Raw genomic sequence first — 25,999 nt, 5'->3', positions numbered from 1 at the left:
GAGGAGAACGTTTTACTCTGCGATCAGGGTTGGATACAGTGAGAAATAAATCTGGGAAAAAATATTATTGGGTAGAAATAGCCATAATTTGGTATATAAATAATTGTATGCATATTAATGAATGAGCAAATTATAAAATGAAAAGGAAACATTTTAACCACGATAAACTAAAACATGTTTTTGTCATCAGTAATCAGACTTGAGAGCCTTGATCTCAATCACACACTTTTTAAGGGAGGAGTCACCAGCTCATGATTCATCTTAATCACCCGTTTGGCAAAATTCTCACAAGCCACCCAAACCATTTTACCCTCCTCACAAGTAAGCCAATTAAACAAACTGATATCCCATTTGTGTGAGTGTATGAATATTGACCAGGATGAGAGCCACTTTAAAACATAAGAGCCAATGAGAAGGTGTTGGAGGGGTAATACATGTTTAATGAAGCATTCAGCAGGAAGTGAGGTCTCAAAAGGACCCCTCTTAACAAGGCTAAACATAGCACCGACGAGTGGTGAGCTTGTGAATATTTAATGGATCAACAGAAGAAAAAAAGTCTTCCTCATGTTCACGGTGCATCATACTTCATTTGACTGTATTGTGGGCTTTTGTGGTATTTTGTGCACTAATTGCTTGTGAACCCTAATAAAAAATAATCACAACAGCAATGATTTTTGCCCATATTTGTTCAGACCATAGACTGTATATATAAATGGACGTAGGGTCCGTGACGTCACCCATAGGATTCTGCAGAGTTGCCGTGAAGCCCTTAGTAGGCGGAGTCGGCCACTAACGGCTCGACAGTGACGTCAGAGTCTAACTCCCGCCTTCTCCCGCCTGCTCCAAATAAGGGCAAAGAGGCGGTGCTGAGGCGGAGCCGAGGTGGGACAGGGCGGGACCTGCTGCCACCGAGCGTGACGTTCCAGACCTAGCTCAGGCTAAGAAGCTAAGCTAACATGCTCTATTAAGTATTAAGCTAACAACCTATGCTAACAACCCAGCTTGCGGTCACTGCTCCTCGTTCCCGGCATATTCTGAAGGTAAGATACCCTGTAACTTTACAAAACTTGTCCTTTTGATTTAAAGGTTCTTGAACCTACACTATACAATTGTTTTTTAAGTGCTTCACCGTTTTTCTAATATAAATGTCATTTGTAACTAAACTTTGTAAACTAGCAGAGATATGGCCAGTGTTGCGTGAATTAAATGTGATTAATGAAATATGACTGTAGAAAAAGAAAGGTGCTTTTATATTGATTAAAACATTTTTATTTATTTCAGAATTAAGAAAAAAGAAGATCCACGCCAAACTGCACAACCTGTAAGTTGATGGTCCTGGCTTACTTTACAGGACTTCAGATGGTTGACATTACACACAAACATACTATACATATACATGTATGCACAATTGTAGATAAACAGCACACAGTATATAAATATATATATATATAAACTGTGTGCTGTTAATCTGTTTTTTGTGGTTTTGCTCTCTTGTTACTTTTAACCATACAGGTGTGATTTCATAGTTATTTTGTATGTTATTGTCAAAGGAACAAAATGAGCAACCCTTTATTTGATATTCCTCATGATCTGAAGCATTTGTTACTCTCATTTATTTTCCTCCCATAGTGACTATGGATAATCGGGAGCTATGTCCGGCGTGGAGCCCAGAGAGCTACAGAGACCATCAGCAGCAACCTTGGCGTCGACCTGAGGGTGTGCTGGTTCGGTTGGGGTGGACTGTGCTGGAGAGGTGTCCTCCCTTTCTTTTCCTACTCCCCGCGAGGAAGAGCAGTCCCGGATGTCCTCCTCATCCACTGTGGCGGCAATGACTTGGGGGATGTGCCCAGTGTTCAGTTGCTGAACCAGATGAAGGAGGACCTGGACCAGCTTCACCATCGGCACCCTGGCTTGAAGATCATGCTCTCCCAGAGGCGCCGGTGGAGGGCTGGTGCAAATCCTGTCAAAATTGACAAGGCCCGGAAGTTTGTTAACAGTGTTATGGCTACTTTTGTTCATAGCCTAAATGGTGCCATTGTTGACCACTCCAACATTAGACATGACAGTCCTGGGCTGTTTTTGCGAGATGGAGTTCATTTCACCCCTAGGGGAAATGATATTTTTTTTAAGTCACTAGCCAATTGCCTGAAAGACCACCTCCAAAGACTGTGAACTGCTAAAATGTCAGTATCACTGTCTTTGGATTTGGCCTTTAGAGTATGTATTCTAAGGCCCTTGCTAAGCCCAGACTGTCATGGCTAATGTTAAGTTAGATATTACATCTGTAGCCATAACACTGTTAACATGGCTGCTCTTCCTCTTCCCCACATCCCACCCCCCCCTCTTACCCCCATTGGACTCTGCAGCTCTCCAGGCCCATGCTGGGCATGGCTGTCTGTCAAACCTTTTATTTTGTATTTGTTATGATGTTTTTTGTTATTTGATTTGTTAAAATAATTATGTATTTATGTAAATATTGAAAATAAATTACATTCATATTTTCACTTCTTTTGTCTACTGCTTACTGAAAATGTTAGCTATCACATCCAAATGGGACTATCAAATGAAAGGATAAGCTTACCATACAATACAGAAAACATTACAAATTAAGGCTAAAATCTTTTCCCAAGCCGGAGCAGTCTGAAAAGAGTCCCAAGTTTAAAAACACAAATCTTGACAATGAATACTACGCCGTCATTTATCAGCGACAATGCAAACAACAGGAAGGTCTCCCCTAGTCCCATGTATTTTGGCATCAATGTCATAAGCATACCATAGAATGTAATTATGAAGTGAAATACCCACAATCCCTACAGGGTCGTAACGTCACAGAAGATAATACCTTTTAGAGAGTTTTGTTCAGTATGCAGATAAATATTTGTTTTACAATAGAAACATTTTTCTCCATAAATGTTCCCACATGTTGTGAGCATCAACTTTAAATCTTTTGTCAACAAATAAAAAACATCTTAATTTCCTTTAGGACAACATTTTGTTTATAACACCACTACATTAACAATAAGCATAGGCAAATGATAACTGTCAACATTTAAGATTGTGCTTTTACTCTTTATTTAATCATATCTATTTACATTGAAAATGTGATAAAGCCACATTGAAAGTTACATCTTGCATTTTATGAAAAGTAAAGGTTTCGAATCATTTTATGACTTAAGTACACGAGAAAATAAATTAAAGATGTGCAACAACTGTATCAGTAATTAAAATGATATAACTTATGTACAGGGTTGAGAGGGCTACTTGCCAAAAACACAACCAGTAACTTAATGTGAGTATCAAGATATAAAAGTAATGTAACGTGATAACTTTCTTTTTCTTTTGGATTACCTCAATATCAAATGCAATGCAAATAAACACAGGAGAGAAGAAATATTAATATGATTTTTTTACTTAAAATGTATAATATAATACCATATAGCAGATTCAGGCAGTAGGTGTATAGATTCACAATTAGTATTAGTATTAGCCTACAGAACAGCACCGCTTCCAGAGAAGAGATACAATTTGATCATTTTACATATATATGCTCTTTTTAGGTTTTGAATAAGATTGTAATCCTGAGTTTCCCTATTATTAAAAAAAGTAAAACTAATCCGATTACATCTTTTCCTATGTAACTAAGGATTACACTTTCATTTTTCTCAATACGATCTTGATTCGTGTTAGATGTAATCCATTACCATCTAAGCCAATACAAGTCATAACTTTTGGAAAATTGTCTTAAGTTATAAGTGATGCCTTCAATCTCTTTCACGTGGAGAAGACATCCCATTGGCCGAGGCGTTGCAACTTCCCTCAAGCGTCCTACATGAAAGAAAGATCACATGTTAGAAATGTGTGCACAAACTATTCAGTACTTGGTTTAAAGCCCAAGTGTGAGAGTGAACAGAGGCGGAGTCTGTGTGTTGGCTGCTGCTACCCAAACCAACATCCTCCTCACAAGCATTGGCTGTTGGAATGTCATTACGCTCCACATGTGGAACAACAAAGGCTTCTTCAGGTGTGCCTTGTATCATAATGATATTGCTCTGATCAGCAGCAAGACTGTTTTCACCACTACCATGGTCGACATCTGCAACCTCCTCATTACTATTAACAGTCGAACTAGGAGTGTCACTTACCTCGTCATTGCTACTCACCTGCTTTTCCTTCCAGGCTGTTGTTCTTTGGTGAAATAGAAAATGGTGGGCACTGCAGTGTTTTTCAGGCATCTCCTTCCCTAATAAAAATAATAAACAAAAACACATAAAATAACTTTTTGAGGTCTGTAGATATTCAACTTTCTTTTGAATAATGTTGTTTTAAATGTAAGAGTGCATTATAAAAGACAATAGAGGGCCAACATGTTAACTATGCAGTTAATCTATTCAACAATTACGTGTTTCCAAGATTCAGATTCAAAGGATTTATGTCATATGCACATAGGCTACATTGTAGGAATGGCAATGCAAATCATCTGTCCCGAGCTCCTCCAACAATGCAACATAGTTATATAAGACATAAACAATAAAATAAATTCTAAATTAAATTAAGAATAATAAATTAGTGCAGGCAGAAATCTATATACACGTAAATATAATAAGACATATGCAAGAACAGAATGTAAAGATAAATATTGTATAGTAAAATTAACTTAAATCATTTTTTTTTTACAGTGATAGCTGTTAAGATAAATAAGTTATAAGATGACAACAGATGAATGAATGTTGCTATTAAAATAATGTAAAACAAGGTAATATAATTCATCTGTTTTTAACATAGAGTATGTGGGGGAAATGGCAATTCTCTATCTATGATAAAGAGTCTTTGCATAAATTGAAGAGAAATGTCGATTTCTATGTTTCTTTACTTAACTGGCAAAATCTTAATTTGGCCTTTAATCAAAAGAACATTACTCATCACTGATGTGCAACCAGTGCCATAACAATTATTTAGCATTGTATGATGTATAACATGTATTTAATTAGTAACAACAATTTACACTCACAAATGGAACCAAGTTATTTTTTTTTTAAAGGATCTGTACCCCTGAGTCCGTGCTGAATGGATGACTCTCAAAGTGTTCACTGCACAGGCGAGAAGAAACGTTGGGGGTCCATGTATTCCTCCGGATGTTCAGCACCCACTGGTCCAGCCTGTCTGGATCACCTAAAGGAAACCGTTATTCAAAAATACATGAACACCGACCCAAAGACAACAGGAGGGTTAATGCCATATTCACTTAATAACGCATGAACAACTTTTACAAATATTTCTATATAGTCTGTGTTGGTAAATGTAATCTAGGTTGCACATTTCCTGCTGAAATACATGCATGGGCCTACCAAGTTACTGCGTGGCACTTTGGTTTTGATAAAACAGTGTAGTTCCACTATATAAACGTTACATTCATAATCAAACGAGACAATATGCAAGATAAATAGCTATTTGTTGTTATTCTTAATGCTTGTCATTCACACGTTAAGAAAATAAAATAAGTACCGATACATAGCAGAACAATTGTGGCGATGTTCAGCTTAATAAGACTTGTTCAACATCATTTCTGTTTGATGTTCTCATAAACGAGTCATGTTTGTTATAGAACTTGGTTTAATAACCTTGATAGTAACGGAGCAACATACATACACCTGGTAGTTATCACAACACTACTCGTGTGCCGCATGTAGATCCCTACATCCGGTACGGTGTCTGCAGAAGGACCAAAGAGACCAAATGCGAATACTCTACATCCCCTTTCTTTAGCTCTTCCTACAGTAGTGAACAAAACTGTTATACTGAGCACATATGACAGAACATACAGGATGCTGCAAATTTACACATTATCAAACTATGTGTGCATTTAGTAACTGATGAACACAGAGGCTATCTCAAAGAAGGAGTGCAGCATTTAACTCAGTAATTACTACAGTAACAAGTAGATTACTAGAATAGAATACATTTGCACTGTGCAACAAAACTTTAGGCCTCAATATGGCATAACTGTGTGAACTAACAGTTTAGAGTCATTGTTTTCAGAGTAGGTATGCTTATGCATACATGACAAAGTTTCAGTCTCTGTATTTGGGATTAGGCTTGATAGCACGGCCTGAGCGTGTCCTGTAGACACTCTCAGGAGTGTCTGGCAGCAGTTTAGCTGTGGGAACATCAGCCCTCATGTGTTCACTGTTCAGTGATTCCTGTGTGTTACAATCTGTGAACTCAAGTCCTGTGTCCTGATGATCAGTGTCACTTGTGGAGGTGTGTGACGGGACGGGCTCAGCTACAGGCAGAATGTGCCTACGATTCCTTCTGTACAGCTTCCCGTCTGAGTGGACGACGTATGACCGGGGTTCCTTGCAAATCTCTTGAATCATTCCAGTCCTGTTGTAACCTTGTGGGGTCTGCATCCTAACAACCTGTCCTTCCATCAAAGGTTGTAGTGGTCGGCTTGACTTATCATAGCACTGTTTTTGATACAGCCTCTTGTTTAGAAGCTGGGCTTTTACCTCTTGTGGATGACGCATGTGTGGCTCAAGCAGCTTCACCGAGACTGGGAGTGTTGTACGTGTTTGTCTCGACATCAGTCTCTGTGCAGGAGATCCTAATTTTGCGTCACGTGGTACATTCCTGATGTTTAATAGGTTGAGAAAAACATCAGTTCCATCTCTATGAGATTTCTCCATGAGCTGCTTAGCACTGCGCACAGCTCGTTCAGCTAGCCCGTTGGACTGGGGATACTCAGGGCTGCTGGTAATATGAGTAAAGTCCCACTGTGAAGCAAAGTCTTTAAAGCGCTGGCTAGTAAACTGCCTCCCATTGTCTGACATGAGGGTGTGAGGTGTTCCATGAACTGAGAAGTGTCTTTTCAGCTTTGCAATGACTGTTGCTGCAGTGATATCACGAAGCATGTCGATCTCATACCAGCCTGAATATGAGTCCACTAGCACTAAGTATTGCTGATTGTGCCACTCAAAGATGTCAGTTGCTACAGTTGACCACGGCAGGTCTGGAACTGGATGCAGATGGAGTGGTTCTTTCTGCTGGTGTGGTTTTGTGCTGTTACACACTGAGCATGACTGTATTTCTGTGTGAATGTTGTCTGTCATAGTTGGCCAGAAAACAATGCCACGTGCTCTCCGCTTTGTAGCTTCTTCGCCAGGATGTCCTCTGTGCATGATGCTGATGTATTCTTTCTGTAGTGACAGAGGAATAACGGCTTTGTGACCCTTCATTATGACTCCATTCTCAACAATCAGTTCGTCTCTGAAAGGAAAATACGGTCTAATGGCATGTGGAAGATTATGCTGTTTAGCGGGCCACCCGTGTCTGATAGTGGTGCTGAGTGTTTGCAGAGTCATGTCTTCAGCGGTGTGCCTCTCTAACTCTTCTAAGCGAGAAGAAGATATGTAGTTAACAGTCATCACGTCGAAGTTGTCCTCTTCTTCAGCTTGCTGAACTGTGGAGCTGCGGGGAGCTCGCGACAAAGTGTCAGCCAGGAACATTTGCTTTCCACATTTGTACACAAGAGTGATGTCGTACTTTTGTAGTCGTAGCATCATTCTTTGTAGTCTTGCAGGTGCTGTGTGTATGGGCTTTTTTAGTATGGTGACGAGGGGCTGGTGGTCTGTTTCAATAGTGACTGGTTTACCATAGATATAGTCATTGAATTTTGAACATGCAAAGACCACTGCCAACAACTCTTTTTCGATTTGAGCATATCTGGTTTCTGTTTCAGTTAGTGTACGCGAAGCATACGCTACAGGTTTTCCTTCCTGCAAACACGCTGCACCGAGTCCGTACTGTGAAGCGTCACAGGTAAGTGTCACTGGCTTGTCAACGTCGTAGTATAGCAACACCGGTGGGCAAGACATGCGTTTCTTTAAATCTTCAAAAGCTTTCTGCTGCTGTTCGTGCCATGTCCATTCTGTGTCTTTATGTGTGAGCTGCCGTAGTGGAGCTGATAGCTGGCTGAAGTTTGGTATGAACTTTCCAAGATAGTTGACCATCCCCAGAAATCTTTGTAAGGCTGGGACGTCTGCTGGCACTGGCATCTCCTTAATAGCACTTGTTTTGGAAGGATCTGCTTTGAGTCCTTCACTGGTGAAAACATGGCCGACATAGCCGACTTGGCTTAGCCTGAACTTGCACTTGAGGGGGTTAAGCCTTACGTTTACCTCCCTGACCCTGTTGAGCACTTTTCTCAGGTTGGCATCGTGCTCTGCAACATCTTTACCTGCAATAATGATATCATCAACGATTATTTCATAGGGGTATCCGTCGAAAATCTGTTCCATGGAGCGCTGGAACACCTCGCTGGCAGAATTGATTCCAAATGGCATTCTTAGAAATCTGTAACGACCAAAAGGGGAGCTGAAAGTGGTTAACATGGAAGACTTATGGTCGAGTGGAATCTGCCAAAAAGATCTCTTTGCATCTAATACAGAAAACATAGTTGCTTTTGACATGTGTGTGGCGACTTCTTCCACAGTACGCATAGGATGGTGTGGTCTTTTCAGAGCCGTGTTCAAGTCTCTTGGATTGATGCATATCCTGATTTCTTGTTTGTCCTTTTTGCTAGTGGCTACCATAGAGGACACCCAATCAGTGGGCTCTGAGACAGGAATGATGACGCCCAGTTCCTGCATCTTGTCGAGTTCAGCTTTGACTCTGTCTTTCATAGCCACAGGTATGCGATGTGCAGGACGAACGACTGGTTTTACATCTGGGTCGAGAGTCATGGAGTACGTCACAGGTAGCTTTCCAAGCTCATCAGAGAAGAGATCGCTGTATTCTGTTTGGATCTCAACTGAAAAATCATCGTCAGTGGGGCTTAATTGATGAACTGCTTCACTGAATGAAACTAGTCCCATCCGTCTGCACGCTCGTAGCCCAAGCAGTGGCAGGACATCCTCTTCCACAATGTAGAATGGCAGTGTGTGGACTTTTCCCACTAGGTGGCACTGCAGTCTGACTACGCCCGCAGTTTTGATTTTGCTACCACCATATGCAACAAGATTAGTGGATTTAAAACACCTCTGCATTTTTTCATCTCCTTTTATCACATTGAATGACATTTTTGACATAACATTGCACTTCGCACCAGTGTCTACTTTCATCTCGACTACATTGTCATTGATTTGCACTGTGACAAAAGCCTCATCATTTTTATCGATCTGTGCATCAGTTGCGTCAACACTTACTTGCAGTGTTACGCCGTCAACATAGAATGTTTCATCTGTAGTTGTATCAGCTTGATCAGGTTCTAGTTGATGAACTATCCTCCTGGGCCCTTGCTTGTTATATGCTTGTTGTATGGAATTGCAACACTTCTTGAAATGATTCCACTTTTTGCAGGTATGACACTGTTGACCATTTGCTGGACAGTTGTCCCTCTTTGCTGCATGACTACCTCCACAGTTGTAGCAGTTGGAAATAGAGCTAGCTCCATTTGCCTGAGGTTTCCTTTTGTTGTCGTATTTTCGTGTTCCTCTCTGGTAAGTCTGAACTGAATCCACATTTGTGGCAGAGTGCTGTGGCATAGCTAGCGTTTTATTGTGCTCTTCAGTCATCTCATGGATCTGACATATGTTAACAGCCTTGATTAGTGTTAAATCACAGTCTCTCAGGAGCACTTTCCTTAAGTTGTCATTACTGATACCACAGACCAGTCTATCTCTGGTTAGTTCTTCATAGAGATTCCCAAATGTGCAGCTCTTTGCCTTGATCCTTAAAGCACTGACATACGATTCAATTGACTCACCGATTTTTTGATTCCTTGTATTGAACTTGTGTCTTTCCATAGTGACATTTGTTTGAGGGTTACACATCTCCCTAAATTTCCTTTTTAGACACTCCGGGTCTTCTTTAGACTCGGCATGAGTGATGATGGGCGCATCCTCGCCAGGACCCCTCACTTCAGCCGCATAGACGAAAGACCTCTCGCGCTCGATGGCCTCTGATCCCGCTATATTGAGGAGAATGTATGCTCGTGTCCGTGCTGGCTTGTCATAGTGTGCCGCCGCGATGAAAATGTCATATTCCTGTTCGAATACTCGCCAGTTCTCTGCGATGTTACCGTCAAAGACGAGTGGGTCGGGTCTCCGGAATCCTTCCGCCATGTTAGCTTAGCTGCATGCGTCGTGTTGGAGCAGGCTTAGTTGTCCTCTCAAACGTCACCCAGACGTGAAAAATCCGCCGTAAAAAAACTCCGGAGACTTGACTTCTGACACCATGTTTGATGTTCTCATAAACGAGTCATGTTTGTTATAGAACTTGGTTTAATAACCTTGATAGTAACGGAGCAACATACATACACCTGGTAGTTATCACAACACTACTCGTGTGCCGCATGTAGATCCCTACATCCGGTACGGTGTCTGCAGAAGGACCAAAGAGACCAAATGCGAATACTCTACAATTTCTTTAGCTAATACTATAGCGGGCTGCAGGCGAACCAAGTCCGCGTTTCGCTGCCTTCCTTGATCTCCAGTTATAACGCCAGGCTCCGCCGCTGGCCGAAGCTAACGGAGCCGCAAAGGGCTAGCTACGGCTCCGGTTAGCTTCGGTTATCCCACCACTGGGATAATTGGGTCCCCTTTTAACATTTGCTCCCGTTTAGCATTATGGGCGTCATAGCCATAGACTATAAAAGTCTTACCCAAGGCTGAATCATAAACTAAACTGTATATATATATATACACACGTATAAAGGGTTACATCCTTAGCTGGCTAATAAGCTACATAACAAGCTAAGCTAAAAAGCACACAAACACCTGCTAACGGGGTTAACATGTATAATATTATCATTTTACTCACCGAAAAAAGCTGAGAGTAGACTTCTTGGAAGTTCTGTTAGTACATTCAAGCGCACAGCACGACATCTTAATTGTCTGGTATATCACCACGAACACGGCTAAAGCTAAAGGCTCAAGTACAGTACTATGACTAACTAACGTTGTAGCCTCTATGGTTGTAGCCTAGCAGAGTGGACAAGTTGCTGTTAGCTGACAGTGAGGCACGTATCTGTCCATCAACGTGACCACGCCCTAATGTATGCACAAACTTTAAGACCTAATATAAATAAAAGGGTCGCGTTAGAAAACAATTCACTCACAGATCCATAATCATGAAGGTGGAATCTAACTGTATCGATAATAAAATGTATGGAGCCAGGGAGAAAAACATGTTTTTTTCCGCTGTAAAGTTGGGCATTTTAACATGGGGGTCTATGGAAATTGCTCCTTTCTGCAGCCATCGCCTATCGGCCAATATATGAACTGCAGTGTGTGGCACTTCCGTATTGGCTTCCCGGCTCTTCCCCAGAGTTTGCCGCTTGGTTGTGAATTGCCAAATAACTAGCGCTTAGTCCGCTAGCTCAATGCTAACATTTAATGGATAACGTCATTGACGCGCTAACTGAAATTAGCATTTAGATATCGGTAATGTTAAACAACAGTCAACATGCTTAAAATAAACGTAATACTTACAGGCATTCATTTGCTGTGCTTTGAGGAAATGACTGATATTATTGATGAATTCATATTACCTGTAAATGTATTTCATCCAGCTGAACAAGGACAATTTGCTCCTCTGAAACAGGGACAGTGACCTCACTGACTTCTTCGTCGTTTTCCCTCGGTGTTTTTTACGTCGGCACTTCCTACAAAAGACAAATCGTAAATTCCTAGTCCTTTTTTCCTGATAAAGAACTTATCTTTGTAACATTACATATCAGTAAACAGAGGAAGTCATCGTTAAAACCCGTGCTAAAAATATACGCCTACCACTGCAGTCCGTCGACGTTTGAGTGTTTCTCCAGTTTCATCCTCTTTTTGCAGAGTTTGCATTTCATTTTTCCTTGAAGCAATTCCTTTTTCAATAGCCATTCAATTAATTTTTTCTTTTTTTTAAAAGTCTGTCTTCCGTCAATAAGACTGAGTACTTTGGTGTGCAGTGTCATGATAACCAAAAACCTGACTACTGCGGCGTTACTACTACGTTACTGCGGCCCCGGCCCGTCCACAAACCCTGACACCCAGCGTAGTTCAAGATGAACTCCGCTGAGCGCACTAGCGCCCTAGCGCCCTAGCACCCTGATCCTCATTTCTTGTTCACACGATTCAAACCAATAGTTTTGATGTTTTGAATCAGGTATTTCATCTTCCTTGTTCAATTAACAAAGCACAGCTTCTTTATATTCACTGATATACAATTAAAATATTAAAACCGTAATAAAGTGTTAATGCGCTGAAAATCGAGATCCGGCTGGAGCACTATGCAAGACACGCCCCTTCATAGCATTCAAGTGCTACGATTCGCCATGAGCCTGTCACGTGCATCTCGGCTAGTGATAAAACCATAGACTGTATGGATAAAACTCAACGTCTCCATTTTATATGTAAAGGCTATCTATGCTCTAGTCTAGTCTACACGCTAGAACTGAAAATGGACTCGAGGAGAAGCAAGCGAAAGAGGATGGGGCCCCCGAAGCGTTTAGTGTCAGAATGTAAGTATGAATTGAAATATATTTTTGTCATTTGAGAAATCAGTAACACTGCATTGCGAAATCATCTCAATTGACACGTGTTATTACACTTTGTGTTCTGTGCTATCTGATTTGAGGTTGCTAGCTAAACCACGAGGACCCACGTGTTACATAATAATAATAATAAATTACATTTATAAAGCCCCTTGCTGGAGCTCAAAGCGCTTACATGACATTTAAATGTTTTGTAAAGTTCCTTATACAGCTTTAGACTTGTTTTTATCTCATAAATTCCTTAAGTGACACACCCTGAAAAGTCTGGTGGGTCATGTGCCGGGCTAAGACATGTGACAGAACTAGGTACATTTCAGAGGCTTGTTTTTGGTTGCTAAAGGTACAAATCAAGCCATTTAAGAATGAAAATGCTTACATAACATGTACTTTGTTACATTGAACCTGTTAACATTTCTTGATCAAATTGATATGACACAAATTAGATAAATATCGCTGTGACACTGATGTCACATCGGGACATTAACCTTAAACTTTCACAGTAAATCTGGAGTAACACATAATGTCACAATTAGAAATATGAGTATGACCTGCTCAGTTAATTTAGGTGATCCAATTATATTTAGTTAATATATTCTTTATTCTTCAATTCAAAGAATGTTAAAACAAATTTAAATCAAAAAATCCCCCTCATTAATTAAGTTATAAATAAGAGTTACTTTACCATTAAAGTTCAATGTCACATTGTCAGAAATGTGGTCTATTTAGTCTAAATTATGTTCCCCTTAATTTCCCAAAAGTAGAAATGGGTCTGGGTTGTTATGGGTTAAATTAGTTAAATTGTCAAATAAACTCTGAAATATCTCAATTACGAAGGTTTAGCGTTTTATCTTAACTCTTAAATAAGTAAATGACATTAGGGCGCTAGAAACGAGTATTTTTATTTTAACACAGCATTGGGCGATATGTAATGAAAATATAATTAAACAGTACATTCATACATTCATTCAAGAGTGGCTTTTCAGATATCCAATTTTGAAATAGTTCCAATGAAGTTATAATATAGCTGAAAAAAACCCAAACATACTTCCATATAGTAATGCTATCTACATCAACAACTCTTTCTGTGCTCCATAATCTTACAGCGGCTAAAGATTTGGCTGATCAGTCTGAGGAAGAGCCATGCAGCTCCCACACTGTGGCAAAGGAAATGGGTAAGTGTTTGCTTTCAAATGTTAAGCATACTTTAAGGATCCACTCAGTCTCAGATGGTGTACTAATAAGTAGTTGCTTAGCAGATAGCAGTAAAAAAAACAATATGTAAACGTATAGTGGATTAAAGATGTCACATGCACAAAGTGAAGCCCCTTGTTATCTCCTGTGTTGAGGAGATTCTTCCACTGTGCTTTGCCATATCTTTGTTGGTAGTAGATGTCAGGGTGGGCAGATAGTGGTTTGGACGACATCCATGTTTTTTTGGTCTAATTTGGCATTTTGGACCTTTACATAATTTCAAATATTCCCTATCGCTATATGTACCATTTATTCAACACTATTTCTAATTTATGAACTTTCTGTCTCCCCTCTTAAAGCTGTAGTGCACTGCAGTGATGGGTCTGACTCGGATGCATTCACAGGACAGCAGTCTACTGTGAAAGCATCAACTAAAGGTTAGGTTGTGTTGTGAAATTGCATTACATTTACATTTTATCTACAGTTACTGTTTTTTGATTGTGTTATTTTTATATATATATATATATAATATCGCACAATACACTACAACAAGAAAATATTACATAACGAAAATGTAAATGCTTGTGCAAATGTACTAGAGCCCATTTTACTTCTGTGTGGTTGAGTGCATATTAAAAGTTGAAGTTATTTTTTGCAATTACTTGTGAAGCCCTTGTCAGAATCAATGATCTTACAGTTGCCTTGAAGTGAATATAGTAATATTTTGTAATGTATTATCATAGGTTTTGCAGTGTTTAAATGCAGTTGCAAGTCCCAATATAGAATTCAACAGTCTCTATTAAATGTGATCAATGACATGTCTGCAACTTCACGACAATACAGGCAGTCCTAGATCTCTAATTTTGACATTTTATTGTACATTTCTTGAAAACGCTAAGCAAAGGCATGGAACCACAATCTGCCTATACATACTATTTGTGTAATAACTACAGAAAAGATAATGTTTTTTTTGCCGTTTTTGTCATTACAGATGTTTCTGCAGCTCCCACAGCCATAGCAGCTCTGAAGCACAGAAAACTTGAAAACAATGCCTTAAAAATAAGGATAGATGCTTTAAAGGACAAAGTATTATATCTTGAAAGCGAAAGGGACTATCTGAGGATACAGCTGGCTGAGGGTAAGCAAATCAATAATGATTAAATAATTACTTATTGGCATCCGATAGCTTTTGAGAAAGAAAAAAAAAACAGGCACATACACCAAGCCCTACAACATTCCTCATCACAGTCCATGAGGCCATACATGCTTGCAGATGACTAGTTGCATCAGCAATTCAGTCATTTCACTGCAAACATATCATGACAAGCATATAGGACGGACAGCACCAAATGGTGGGGTGGAGCTTGACAGCTCCAGCTCACTTCTCTCACTTATCAACCGACAGTAGAGGGTTGGATTGAGAGGGAAAGAACAGTCACTTGTTAAAATATGTTGAGTCCGTTTGTTCGGGGGAAACTTGGAACAGGCATATCACATTCGCCACAAATTGTTTCACTTACCTAACATTTCAGGTCACGGTATGTTTCACTATTTCGAATGTAGTGAAAAACACTATGAATTTTCACCGATCTGCGTGAAACTCTGAACACACAATATAAGGTTTAAAGATTATTGTAAATGTTCTGACCCTTAGTGGTAACAATAGTTATCTTCTAATCCTCTTGTTTGTTTCAGCTTTGGCCCTTCTAAAAATGGCATCAGTTAAGGCGCCAGTTATTTCTGAAGGTGACCAAATAGGGGCAGGCAACTCCTTTTCATCCTCCACCTCCTCGTCCTCCTCCAATTCCTCCAGTTCCTCCTCCTCATCCTCTTCGTCAGACAGAGGGAGGAAGAGGAAGAGTAAGAAGAAGAAGAAGAAGAACAAGAAAAAAAGAGGAAAAAAAGCGAAGAAGACAAAAGGAAAGACTGCAAAGAGAGGTAAGTTGGCCACCTACACAGTGTCTGACTTGGGAAGTAAGGAGGTAGAACTACAGTGAATTATGTGACAGACTGATCATTGCTCAGTGTAGAAGGAACAGCTAGTGAACAGGGCTAACCTGCATTAGCAGGTGCTGTCAGACTGTTTGTGTTCATACTGAAAACACTAAACTGAAACGGATTTGCTCATGTACTTAAAGTACATTACACTTAATTAGTGGAGGAGTGTCGCTACATGCCTTAGCGCAGCGTTTCTCAAAGTGTGGGGCGCGCCCCACTGGTGGGGCGTAGAGATGTGATAGGTGGGTCGCGAAAAAAAAACCACACAAAACAACACCTGTAGATAACCCAATTTGTGTTCTTTGAAATTGAAAAGGATATTGCATTGTGTTTGTTACTTTCGTTGCAGTTGTATGTCTTAAGTGTAATTTGGCATGCTTTTATTTTGAAGGCAAGTTTACGCTGTTGACAGTTGTTGTTGCTATGGAAACAAGAAACGTTTCACAGCGGGCGGAACTTGTCATAAAGTCCGCGATAATAAAGCCCACCCATTTAGAGGGAAGATATGATTGGTCAATTGTACTGTCATTTGACATTACTCTCGTTCAGTTACTATAGCTGGCCCTCTGTGAATTCATAGCTGGACGTCCAATCAGCTCCTGTCTTCACAGACTCGCAGAGAGGAGCTTCTTTCATTTAACCCTTCACATTCAAACAGAAACTGAATAGGCAGATTCAAAGGATTTATTTCTTTGGAAATGTTATTTTAAATACAATTTAATCAAGTTATTTTTGGTAAAACTATTGACAAATATTACTAAAAACATATTTAAAAAAATATATAAAGAAAAATATAATTTGTTTTAATGTTTTTAAATATTATTTTGTAGAATATCTTAGGCCCTCAGAGACAGGCTCGCCACTGGTAAAAATCTCTCATACACACGTGTGAAACGCTCTCACAGACACACAACAGAGTTGCAGTCGGGAAGAAAAGCAATGTGGAGCGAGAGAGCGAGAGAGCAAGAGAGAGAGCACACCTTTATCTATTTAATAAAGTTGTACAAAATAAAGTAAGAAATCATTCCAATGTGTACTATAGGACAGTAAAAGTTTAAAAGGGGAGTGATTAGTCAAATATGCATAAATAAAAAGAAAGAATGCTAACTAGGTAACATAAGATAAGAATAAACAAGTTTAAATGATTTGTTGTGATCATATTCTAAAGATGTTTGGATTATTGAAAAGTATACAGCTCCCTTTCATCTGAGTGTTGAGAGCTGTATCCATAACTTCATGCTGGGCTCAAAGTAGGGCTGCTCGATTATGGCAAAAATCATAATCTCGATTATTTGGGTCAATAATTGATATCACGATTATTAAAAACGATTAACCATTTACTTTGAAAAACATCAATTTATTGAAGAAAATAATTTGAAAAGTATGTTTTTAACAGTTGATTACCCTGAACTTTAAGTATAAAACCTATTTAAAAAATAAATAAAATCGTTTTATTTCGATTATGTTGTTTTCATAATCGTTGCAAGCCAAAATCGTAATTGCGATTAAAATACGATTTAATTGAGCAGCCCTAGCTCAAAGTGCACCAGATTGATGCATTCAACTTCAACATTTAAAAAAAATCTTCCTGGGGGTGCATGCCCCCGGACCCTCGAGGATGTGACGTCCACCACCAAATAAAGCAGGTTAAAATAATTAAATTGCATACATTTTATTTTAGTAAACACTGAAAACGGGTCCCACAGACCCAAACAGCACTCAAAGGTTAAAGGTAGCATATAATAATGTTAAAATGTGCTAAATATATACACTGCAAAAAAACAAAAAAGAGGAGTAAAAGTAGCTCACGACTTGTTTTATTTTTTTAAAGTAACCCTCATCTTAAAAAAAGTTTGATACCCCTGTAATATAACGATACATTTGACAATTTTAAGCTTGGCCTACCATTTTATTGGAGCGATGAGGAACAGGTGGGGCTTGAAAAGGCCCACCTGTTCAAAGTGGGGAATGCCAGAAAAAGTTTGAGAACCACTGCCTTAGCGTGTTATCATCAAGGGGATCGAATGCAGTCTGGTGTTGAAGTACAGTCGTACAATGTATTTTACAGCTCAATAAATACTTTTAGTATGCATTAAGTCTTTAATTTCAACAAATGTTCAAGTTACAATTGGGTGATGTGTACCCAACTGGACATAGACGATGTCCTCGGCGGCGGTGCTTGATCAGCTCCGGGACCACGGCTCAAACTAAACTCTGCGCTTCATTTACCAATGCTTTTTTGTTTATTTCTGCTGTAATATGTGTTACAATAATGGAGTTAGCTGTTTAACTATTATACATCAACCTGAGCTTATCCTCCCACTTTATGGCTGTTTAAAGTAATGTGAGTTACCGCAGTTAACTGTTCCGAAACGGAAACTCTACCCGTTCTTGTGGGGCAGGGAGGGGAGGGCACCTTATTAACTCATGATGTGATGATGGTCAGGTATCCAACGACGATGGCTGTCATACATGGCTGATGCACGATGTCATTGTCCATCAGCCCAACCATAACTAGAGTAAAGTTTAGCCAGCCCTGCATCATCTTCTGGTTGTTTTTGTGTTTTTAAGTGGTTGGATTCAATAAAAGAGCTGAACGCCCAAAAAATATGGTGGACACAAGAAAGACATGTTGCTGGATTCTTAAGGTAACCACTTCTCTTGGTTGGTTATGAAGAAGGAGCATATCAATATATAAATATACACAAATATTTGTTTTGAAATTCAGTTCTGTTGTTAACCTGGTTCTTGAAAAAATATGTCCATAGCTACCGCAAGAATTGCTGCAGAGCATTCTTTTGGAGGTAGTTCTTGATGCTGGAGACATGGCATATTTGACGCTTTCTCTGGTTTGTTGGAAAGTAAGAAATACCGTCAGCCAGGACGCTTTCCGGAAAAAGGCACACTTTTTGTGGATATTGAGTAAGAAATATTGTATTTTACAAATTCAATTTCAATAAGCTTGCTAAATTAAACCTTAGGCTTATTGTTTTATACCTTTCTTATTACAGGTGTGGACACAAATTGGTTTCACCATTCTGAGTCCTATCGCGAGGAAATGTCCACCATGTTTTGCATTTCGTCTTGTCAGTTTTGCAGAACGCAATTCAAAGATTGTTCAGGTTGGCATACAATGACATAGATAAAGAAGTTCTGTATATCTGCTTCAGATGCTTTCAGTGCTTACATAGATTGTTAGATAGATTATATTTCCTCAAAAATGTATCAGTGCACGTCACTCACAGTTAGCTTTAGACAATTAAGTGCTGTCACCATTTGTTTTTTTCAAAGTAACCTAAATTACAGATGGCTGCCACCTGTAATTGATTAGATCTAGAGAGAGTGAAAGTCCAGATTTTACTGAAGAAAAAGGAAATAATTTTGTATTCTCAAATTTAGCTGAAAAATAATAATTGCAGCTTCTTGCAATTTGGATATTGCACTTTCAACTTAAAAATACCAGGATGTCCCACTACATCATGTAAGCAGGAATATATGTGTAAAATGTACTTTTGACTCACATTAATATATTAAAGCAGCTTCCAACCAGACAATTATCTAGTGCTCAATGAGAGTATCAGTAGTAGTCTCATACAGTTAAAGACAAACTCTAAATTAATATATTTATAATTGTAATGTAATTGTGTGGTGGTTGCCGTCATTTCATGCAACAGTTGCACTCCATAGCCAGCTGCTGTTGTCACAGTAGTCTGCCGTTTATCCATATCTAAATATTTTGTCGTGTTGACACTTTTTTGGTCTGTCTGCTAAGTGTGGCTGAGCTGAAGTCCCAGTTATTGTCACAGTATGCCACTGATAAAGTTAGCAACCACCTTTTTTAAATGAGATGTAAAAGTTATATAATTAAACATTTTGTTATTCACTGACATTTAATCATTATAGAACAATATTTAAAAAGTATCTCTATTTTAAACTAAAACTTTAAGGACTTTAAGAAGAAGGACTAAGATGTGTGAACAAAAATCAACAGATTTAGGGATTTTAGGAGTCATGCCTATTGAGGTTTGTAGGCTAGTGTAATATCTGCAGGGCTGGTGGAATAAAATCCAGGTAACTGTAAAGCTGATAAGGGAAGTGGCTTGCCAGTCTTTTCACAATTCCAAAATATGGTGACAGCCTGTATATAGATTTGTTTAAGTTTAATTTAAATATCCCTTAACCATAGTATTGAAGATAGCAGATCATTCATAAGATTATACATACAAATGATCGAAATCAAATGTATTATTACATTTACAGCCTTCTGTAGATCAGATTTTTCACTTTTGTGTTGTGCAGGATACGTAGGAGATGGGAAAAGAGGTGTCATTCGGGCTATGTACTCTGAGCATCCTCACCCTGGGTTCTGCAGCCATTTTTGCTCAACGGATGCTGGGAATTTTGAGTAGGAGGTACCTGGTGTTAAGGCCCCGATATTCAAAACACAGCATTGTTTTTTGCGTTAAAAACAGGCTAACCTTGACGCTGATTTGGGTGACTTGTGTAATTCGTGGAGAAGCGAAGAGTTGTAGTTTTGGTATACAGGTATAACATACTTTGACAGTAACAAAAACGTTTTTTAAAATAACAAGAATACAGTTTAAAAGGGGAGTGATTTGTAAAATATCCATAAAGAAAAAGAGTAATCTGCTTACAGTTCTGTTTCATATGGGTGTTGAGCGATGTATCCATTGACCTCTTCATTTTGCTCTCAAAGTGCACCAGATTGATGCTTTTAACTTCAATATTTAAAAACAAATTTGCACACATCTTGTGTCCATATCTTTCTGTTTTGGCGGTCATGCCACAACCGTGTATGCATGCATGCGCGAGTCATTGTAACATATCTGGATTAAGAGGTTGCTTTTTCTTTGCACAGCATGAAAGAAAGGTGAAATGAATGGGCTGTGATTTTAGAATTTTTAAGCAGAAATTGAGTTCAATAATTTGTACGGCCCTTGGAGAAAGTTGTAAAAATTGAAATGGCCCTTGAGAGAAAAAAGTTCCCCACCCCTGATCTAAATAGTAATAGAAACCCTTTATTTGTAACTTAACATCTCTGTCTCCTATCCGTATATTATAAAGAATAGCCAGTTAATTGACGCATTATAGCGCAGTCCTTTGTCAGATGGTATATTACGCTGTTTTTTCTGTTTCCAATAGTTCTCTCTTATTTCACCATACAGGTGTTTGTATCCCTGAATATAAGTAGGCCTATAATGTTAAACAGAACATGCTGTGATGTCGCTCTGTTCAGAGCGACACCATTGTTTCCAAACAACTGGTCTCTGCACGCTTACATTAACCTGCAGTGTCAGATTTTAATAAAAGAACAGGGAGAGCAGATTCTCCAAACTGTTCCATTTAAAGGCTGCTGAGACATGAGGATGCCAGGCTAAAACTTGGCAATATTGATGCGTTATAAATTAGAAACGGGGCAATGTCGATAGAGCATTAAATCCACATTGTGGATCGTCTTATCAGTTATCATTATTAAACATGATTGGATAAAAGTAGAGCTGATTGCCCAAACCTAACTTCTGTATATAAAGGTACACACCCCAAACACAATAACTAACATGTATACATTACTTTGAGCAAAGCTACAAGACTAGTAATACCTTTACACTACACCAATTCATTACACAATTTTGTATGTAAGGATTACACTACCACTATATAGCACTAGTACAACAATATTATCAATAAATAAACCCATATCCTAACTGATTTCTGCACTACAGACATCATTAGGATAGGCAACAACAAAGTACTGTTGTTAAATAGTTACATATTTGTCTTTTTTTCTGTTTCAGTCCTGACCCCAGAAGACGCCATAAGCCGCTACAAGCGTGTTCTTGAGGCGGTAAACAAGGGGAATAATAAAACGGCGGCTTACAGAGCGGTAGGAGTGGACCGCAAAAGCATTGCCGACACTGCAGGAATTGCAGAACTGCATGCCGTGAACCCGGGCATCTACCAAGACATCCGGGGAACACTGAAGAAGGGGGAAACCCTTCTCCATTTCTCGAAGATGTGTAAAGCTGCCATAAAGGACCAACATTTAGAGGGGAAGGTCCAAGACTTGAAAACCAATGGAGGACTATTCTCCATTAATCCAAAGGGGAAGTGAGGAAGGAATGGATGTTTTTTTGGTTTGCACTTGTTTTTAGTTTTCTTTTATAAAAAGTATTTTTTATTTCCATTTTTTGTTGTTGTTATTTTCATCGTTGTTTGAATAAAAATGTAAAACTTCAGTGGCTGTAGATCCGTCATTGTCATCAACAGTGTTTGTTTGTTTGTTTGTTTGTTAAACTGATTAACTAATGGTGAGGTAATCATTAGTTAATGGGTAACTACAGTTTTGGTAACGGTAAGGTAATCATTAGGTAATGGGTAACTACTGTTTGTGATGCATTACTTTACTTGAGGGGACACACAATGCTTAACGAATGGTAAGGTAAGCATTACTTAATGGGTAACTACTGTTTTAGTAACGGTAAGGTAATCATTAGGTAATGGGTAACTACTGTTTTTGTTTGCGTTCCTTGAGTTTACCGTACCCAAACGGCCTAAGTAATGGTAAGGTAAATCGGATCCACCTCCACCAGTTGATCCAGGGTGGGACCCAAGCCAGCCGAAGATGGCAGGTTTAAATGTGCCCTGCTGCAGCGGACCATTGCTTCAATCAAAGTCTCCCAGGAACTCCTCATTAAGTAACCATTAACGAATGATTCATTAATACAGTACCCCAGTCTGTTTACCAGCAACTAAGCATTAGTTCACTCAGGAACTCCTCATTAAGTAACCATTAACGAATGATTCGTTAATACAGTACCGCCCAGTCTGTTTACCAGTAACTAACCATTAGTTCCTCAATCGCAGTCACTGAGGAACTACTCATTAACTAACCATTAACTATCTAGTAGTTCCTCAGTAACTAAGCACATTTTGTGTACCTTATTGTAAAGTGTTACCCAATTTAGCATAGTGGCCCTGTCCGATAATCCACCTAGTAAGGATGCCACCTGGGCGCCTCCCTAGGGAGGTGTTCCAGGCACGTCCAGCTGGGAAGAGACCGAGGGGTAGACCTAGGACCAGGAGGAGGGATTATATCTCTTTGCTGGCCTGGAAGCGCCTTGGGACCCCCCAGTCAGAGCTGGTTGATGTCGCCAGGGAAAAGAAAGTTTGGGGCTCTCTGCTGGAACTGCTACCCCCGCGACCCGACCACGGATAAGCGGGAGAAGATGGATGGATGGATTCATAAGGCATTTCTTGCCTCTTTTGATTTTGGGGCATATTGTGAACTTGCCCTGACTGCTCATTAACTTGACCCTACTCATAGGTCATTACTCAGAATCTATTTCAGGTTCTTTAGAAACTCAAACACTCGCAAGGATAATAATTTAAAGAGTCAGATAACTATATCCAAAAATGTATAATTTAGAAAGATAAATAAATTAAATAATTGGTGTCCAACAACCTTAAAGGATGACATTTAATGAAATCACTTCAGCAAAGACTTAAGCAGTTGTAATTATTATTATCTTGACATTACGGATATGTGATTATATGTAAAGGGGAAAGCCTTGCTAGTAATGATGAGCTGTCAAAGAATTATCACCAGACTCCAAAGTTCCCATTATCCGCGCATGAGAATTGTATCATCTTTTTTTAGCTAACTGTATTTTTTAGCTAACTGTTTTGTTTTATTGACTGCAACATATTCACTTTCAGCAGGCAGATGTTCCGAGGACATAAAAGTCTGACAAACCCACTGTAGAATGTAATACATTAAGAGCACATAGTAAAACTCTGAGGTGATAAAGAGCAAGATATTTTAGTCAGGAGTTGGTGGAGAGCAAAGAGAAAAAAGAAGGGTAAATATTTGAAGACTTATTTTTGTCATGGGGGCCACAAAAAGACTCCAAATGAATGCTAATGATGTGTTTGCTTAATTTGTAAATTCCTTTCATGTGAGAAGCTCCTTGAAAATAGACCAGATTATACAGTAATACAATAATCAAAGATAGTGCTTTAAAAGGGTCTAAATGTATCTGATATCTTAAACTGCACTGTAACTTTTTATTCATGTACTTTTTATTCATGTATTTTTTCTTTTAATGTTTCTTTTATTATCTTTTACTGTTTTTAAATGCCTTTGTCTGAATGTCTTTCATTTTTGTAAAGCACCTTGAATTGCCTTGTGTTGAAAGGTGCTATATAAATAAACTTGCCTTGCCTTGCCTTGATATGGAGAGTTAACATACCGGATGCTTCATAAACTCTGCTGTTTGTCGCTTGTATGTGGTTCTACAATTAAATTGAACATATTATGCTCATTTTCAGGTTCATATTTGTATGTTGTGTCTCTACTGTGACATGTTTGCATGCTTTAATGTTCAAAAAGGAGTAAACACAGGTATTTTAGCCTTTGCAGACCGTTTACATGCACAGAAACCGATAGAACACACTACAGGAAAGGGAAAATCCCAAAAATCATAATAGGGCCTCTTTAAGGCAATGGTAAATGGACATGTTTATCTAACACGTTATCCAGTCTTTTAAAACTCTGCACTAACATTTACATACATTCCCACACCGTTGGATGTTGGTAAGTGTTTTGCCCAAGGATACATCGACATGTTGACTGCGGGGGCTGGGATCAAACCCACAACCTTCTGATTCAAAGACGACCACACCACCTCACAGCCACTGAAAGCACGATATAAAACTATCAAGGTGTATACAAGGGGCACGTTGTGTCCCCTTAAGCTAATCATTGTATAATTCCTGGAAATCTCAACAAGAAGACTGGAAACTGATGTTTATGGGTGTTTTAATTGCAAGAAAAATGACAGTCATCCAACTCTTTACTTAGTCATAACATATTACATAACTCTGATCTTGTTCTTTGGACAGTAACTTATGTAATGTACTAGATTTCTATTTGCAGTGCTTGCAGTGGTTCCAAAACACACAATAGTGTATGGTGAAGTTCAGAGAGAGGACACTTCATGCAGACTCAGGTATACATGTTTATTAAATATTCCTCAATATAAGATATATTCATATACATTAATATATTATAATGTTATGACATTAGGGTCATGCAGAGTGAGATCGCTACCCCTTTAAGAGAGGGGTGTGGCGCGTGCATGTGATGGGGGTATGGTAGAGTGAGCGAGCGGTATATATGTTGTCTGGAAATGAAACGAGGCAGCAGGAAAAAGCATAGGTCTGTGATGTATCTTGTGAAACGGAAGAACTAAATAGATACAACGACCTCCCAAGACGAGCTCGCCTCTCTCCTGTGATTTCATAACGTGGGTTATTGAATCCAAAGCGTGTTGCTTCTGCCCTGGGACACGACAGAGAGTCATCCCCCCCCTGTTTCCTCGACCACGGTCTGGGAGCCGACAGGAAAGTTCAACAATAAGCACAAACTCAAAGCACTGTCAGTGAGATTTAGAAACAGCAGACACCACTGAGAGTTATGGTAAGGAAACACTTGAAAACATGGCCCCCTGACTTTGTGTTTTTAGTACATTACATGTTACTTGTTAGACGCTTTTATCCAAAGCGACTTACATACTCAGTACTGTGGACAATCCCCACAGGAGCAATTTGGGGTGAAGTGTCTCAGGGACACACCGACATGCTGACTGCAGTGGGGTTTGAACCTGTGACCCCCTGATCCCAACACCTATACGGACAATCCACTACGCCACACGCCCCCCGTACATCTTGCATTATGATATGGAGTACCTAACTATGTATCCTCAGGGGAGCAGTAATGGTATATGTGAGTATGATAAAAGGCTTGTATACACTGTCATCAAGCCTTGTAATAATTGCTGTTGGTCCATGGTGATAAACATAATGTGTTTGCACTCAGTTGCAGGACATGTATAGACGAGGCTACAAGACTACGAAGGCTTGTATACGACAAAAATAAGAGAAGCATTTACAAAATAGATATGAAAATACATTTTTTTTTTTAATTGAATTTGTTTTCTTTATTAAATAATAAATCTGATTTGTACAGCATTTTAGTAGGATATTAGTATTTTAAAGTGTCAACAATATAATAATCAGACCCTGCAATAGAATAAATCAAGTTTCACTTTAGTTTTTCAAGTAACTCAACTCTAACTCGCTCACTCACTCGCTCAGCATCATCAAGGTTATCTTTTAGGAATATGAGCATGTCCACATTTCCAGCTAGAAGCTGGGATGTTTGGGCGTTTACAATATCCCCTGCTGTGGAAA

The 25,999-nt window shown here is 39.1% G+C and overlaps 1 protein-coding gene and 1 long non-coding RNA gene across 3 annotated transcripts; one reads left to right on the top strand and one right to left on the bottom strand.

The window, feature by feature from the left end:
- The first annotated feature begins 750 nt into the window (after positions 1–750).
- LOC139433192 (uncharacterized) lies at positions 751–2,504 on the top strand. The gene is made up of 2 exons (XR_011642756.1): positions 751–1,321; positions 1,630–2,504. It is a non-coding gene; the product is annotated as an uncharacterized lncRNA (long non-coding RNA).
- An 887-nt stretch (positions 2,505–3,391) lies between these two features.
- Positions 3,392–10,406, bottom strand: LOC139433191 (uncharacterized). Of its 2 annotated transcripts, none has more exons than XR_011642755.1 (3): positions 9,201–10,406; positions 5,048–5,169; positions 3,392–4,240 (listed from the first exon to the last, which is right to left on the bottom strand). XR_011642755.1 is itself a non-coding variant. In XM_071202095.1 (3 exons), exons 1-3 carry the CDS (start codon positions 10,116–10,118, stop codon positions 4,157–4,159), a joined length of 564 nt encoding a protein of 187 aa, XP_071058196.1. In that variant the 5' UTR covers positions 10,119–10,406; the 3' UTR covers positions 3,392–4,156. The 2 variants fall into 2 exon arrangements, 1 of the variants encoding a protein (XP_071058196.1); XM_071202095.1 differs by having other exon boundaries at positions 9,761–10,406.
- Between the last annotated feature and the right edge of the window lie 15,593 nt (positions 10,407–25,999).

The sequence above is a fragment of the Pseudochaenichthys georgianus genome, unplaced genomic scaffold (genome assembly GCF_902827115.2).
Source record: "Pseudochaenichthys georgianus unplaced genomic scaffold, fPseGeo1.2 scaffold_1163_arrow_ctg1, whole genome shotgun sequence".
Lineage (NCBI taxonomy): Eukaryota > Metazoa > Chordata > Actinopteri > Perciformes > Channichthyidae > Pseudochaenichthys > Pseudochaenichthys georgianus.
This window is presented reverse-complemented; position numbering and strand designations above follow the sequence as displayed.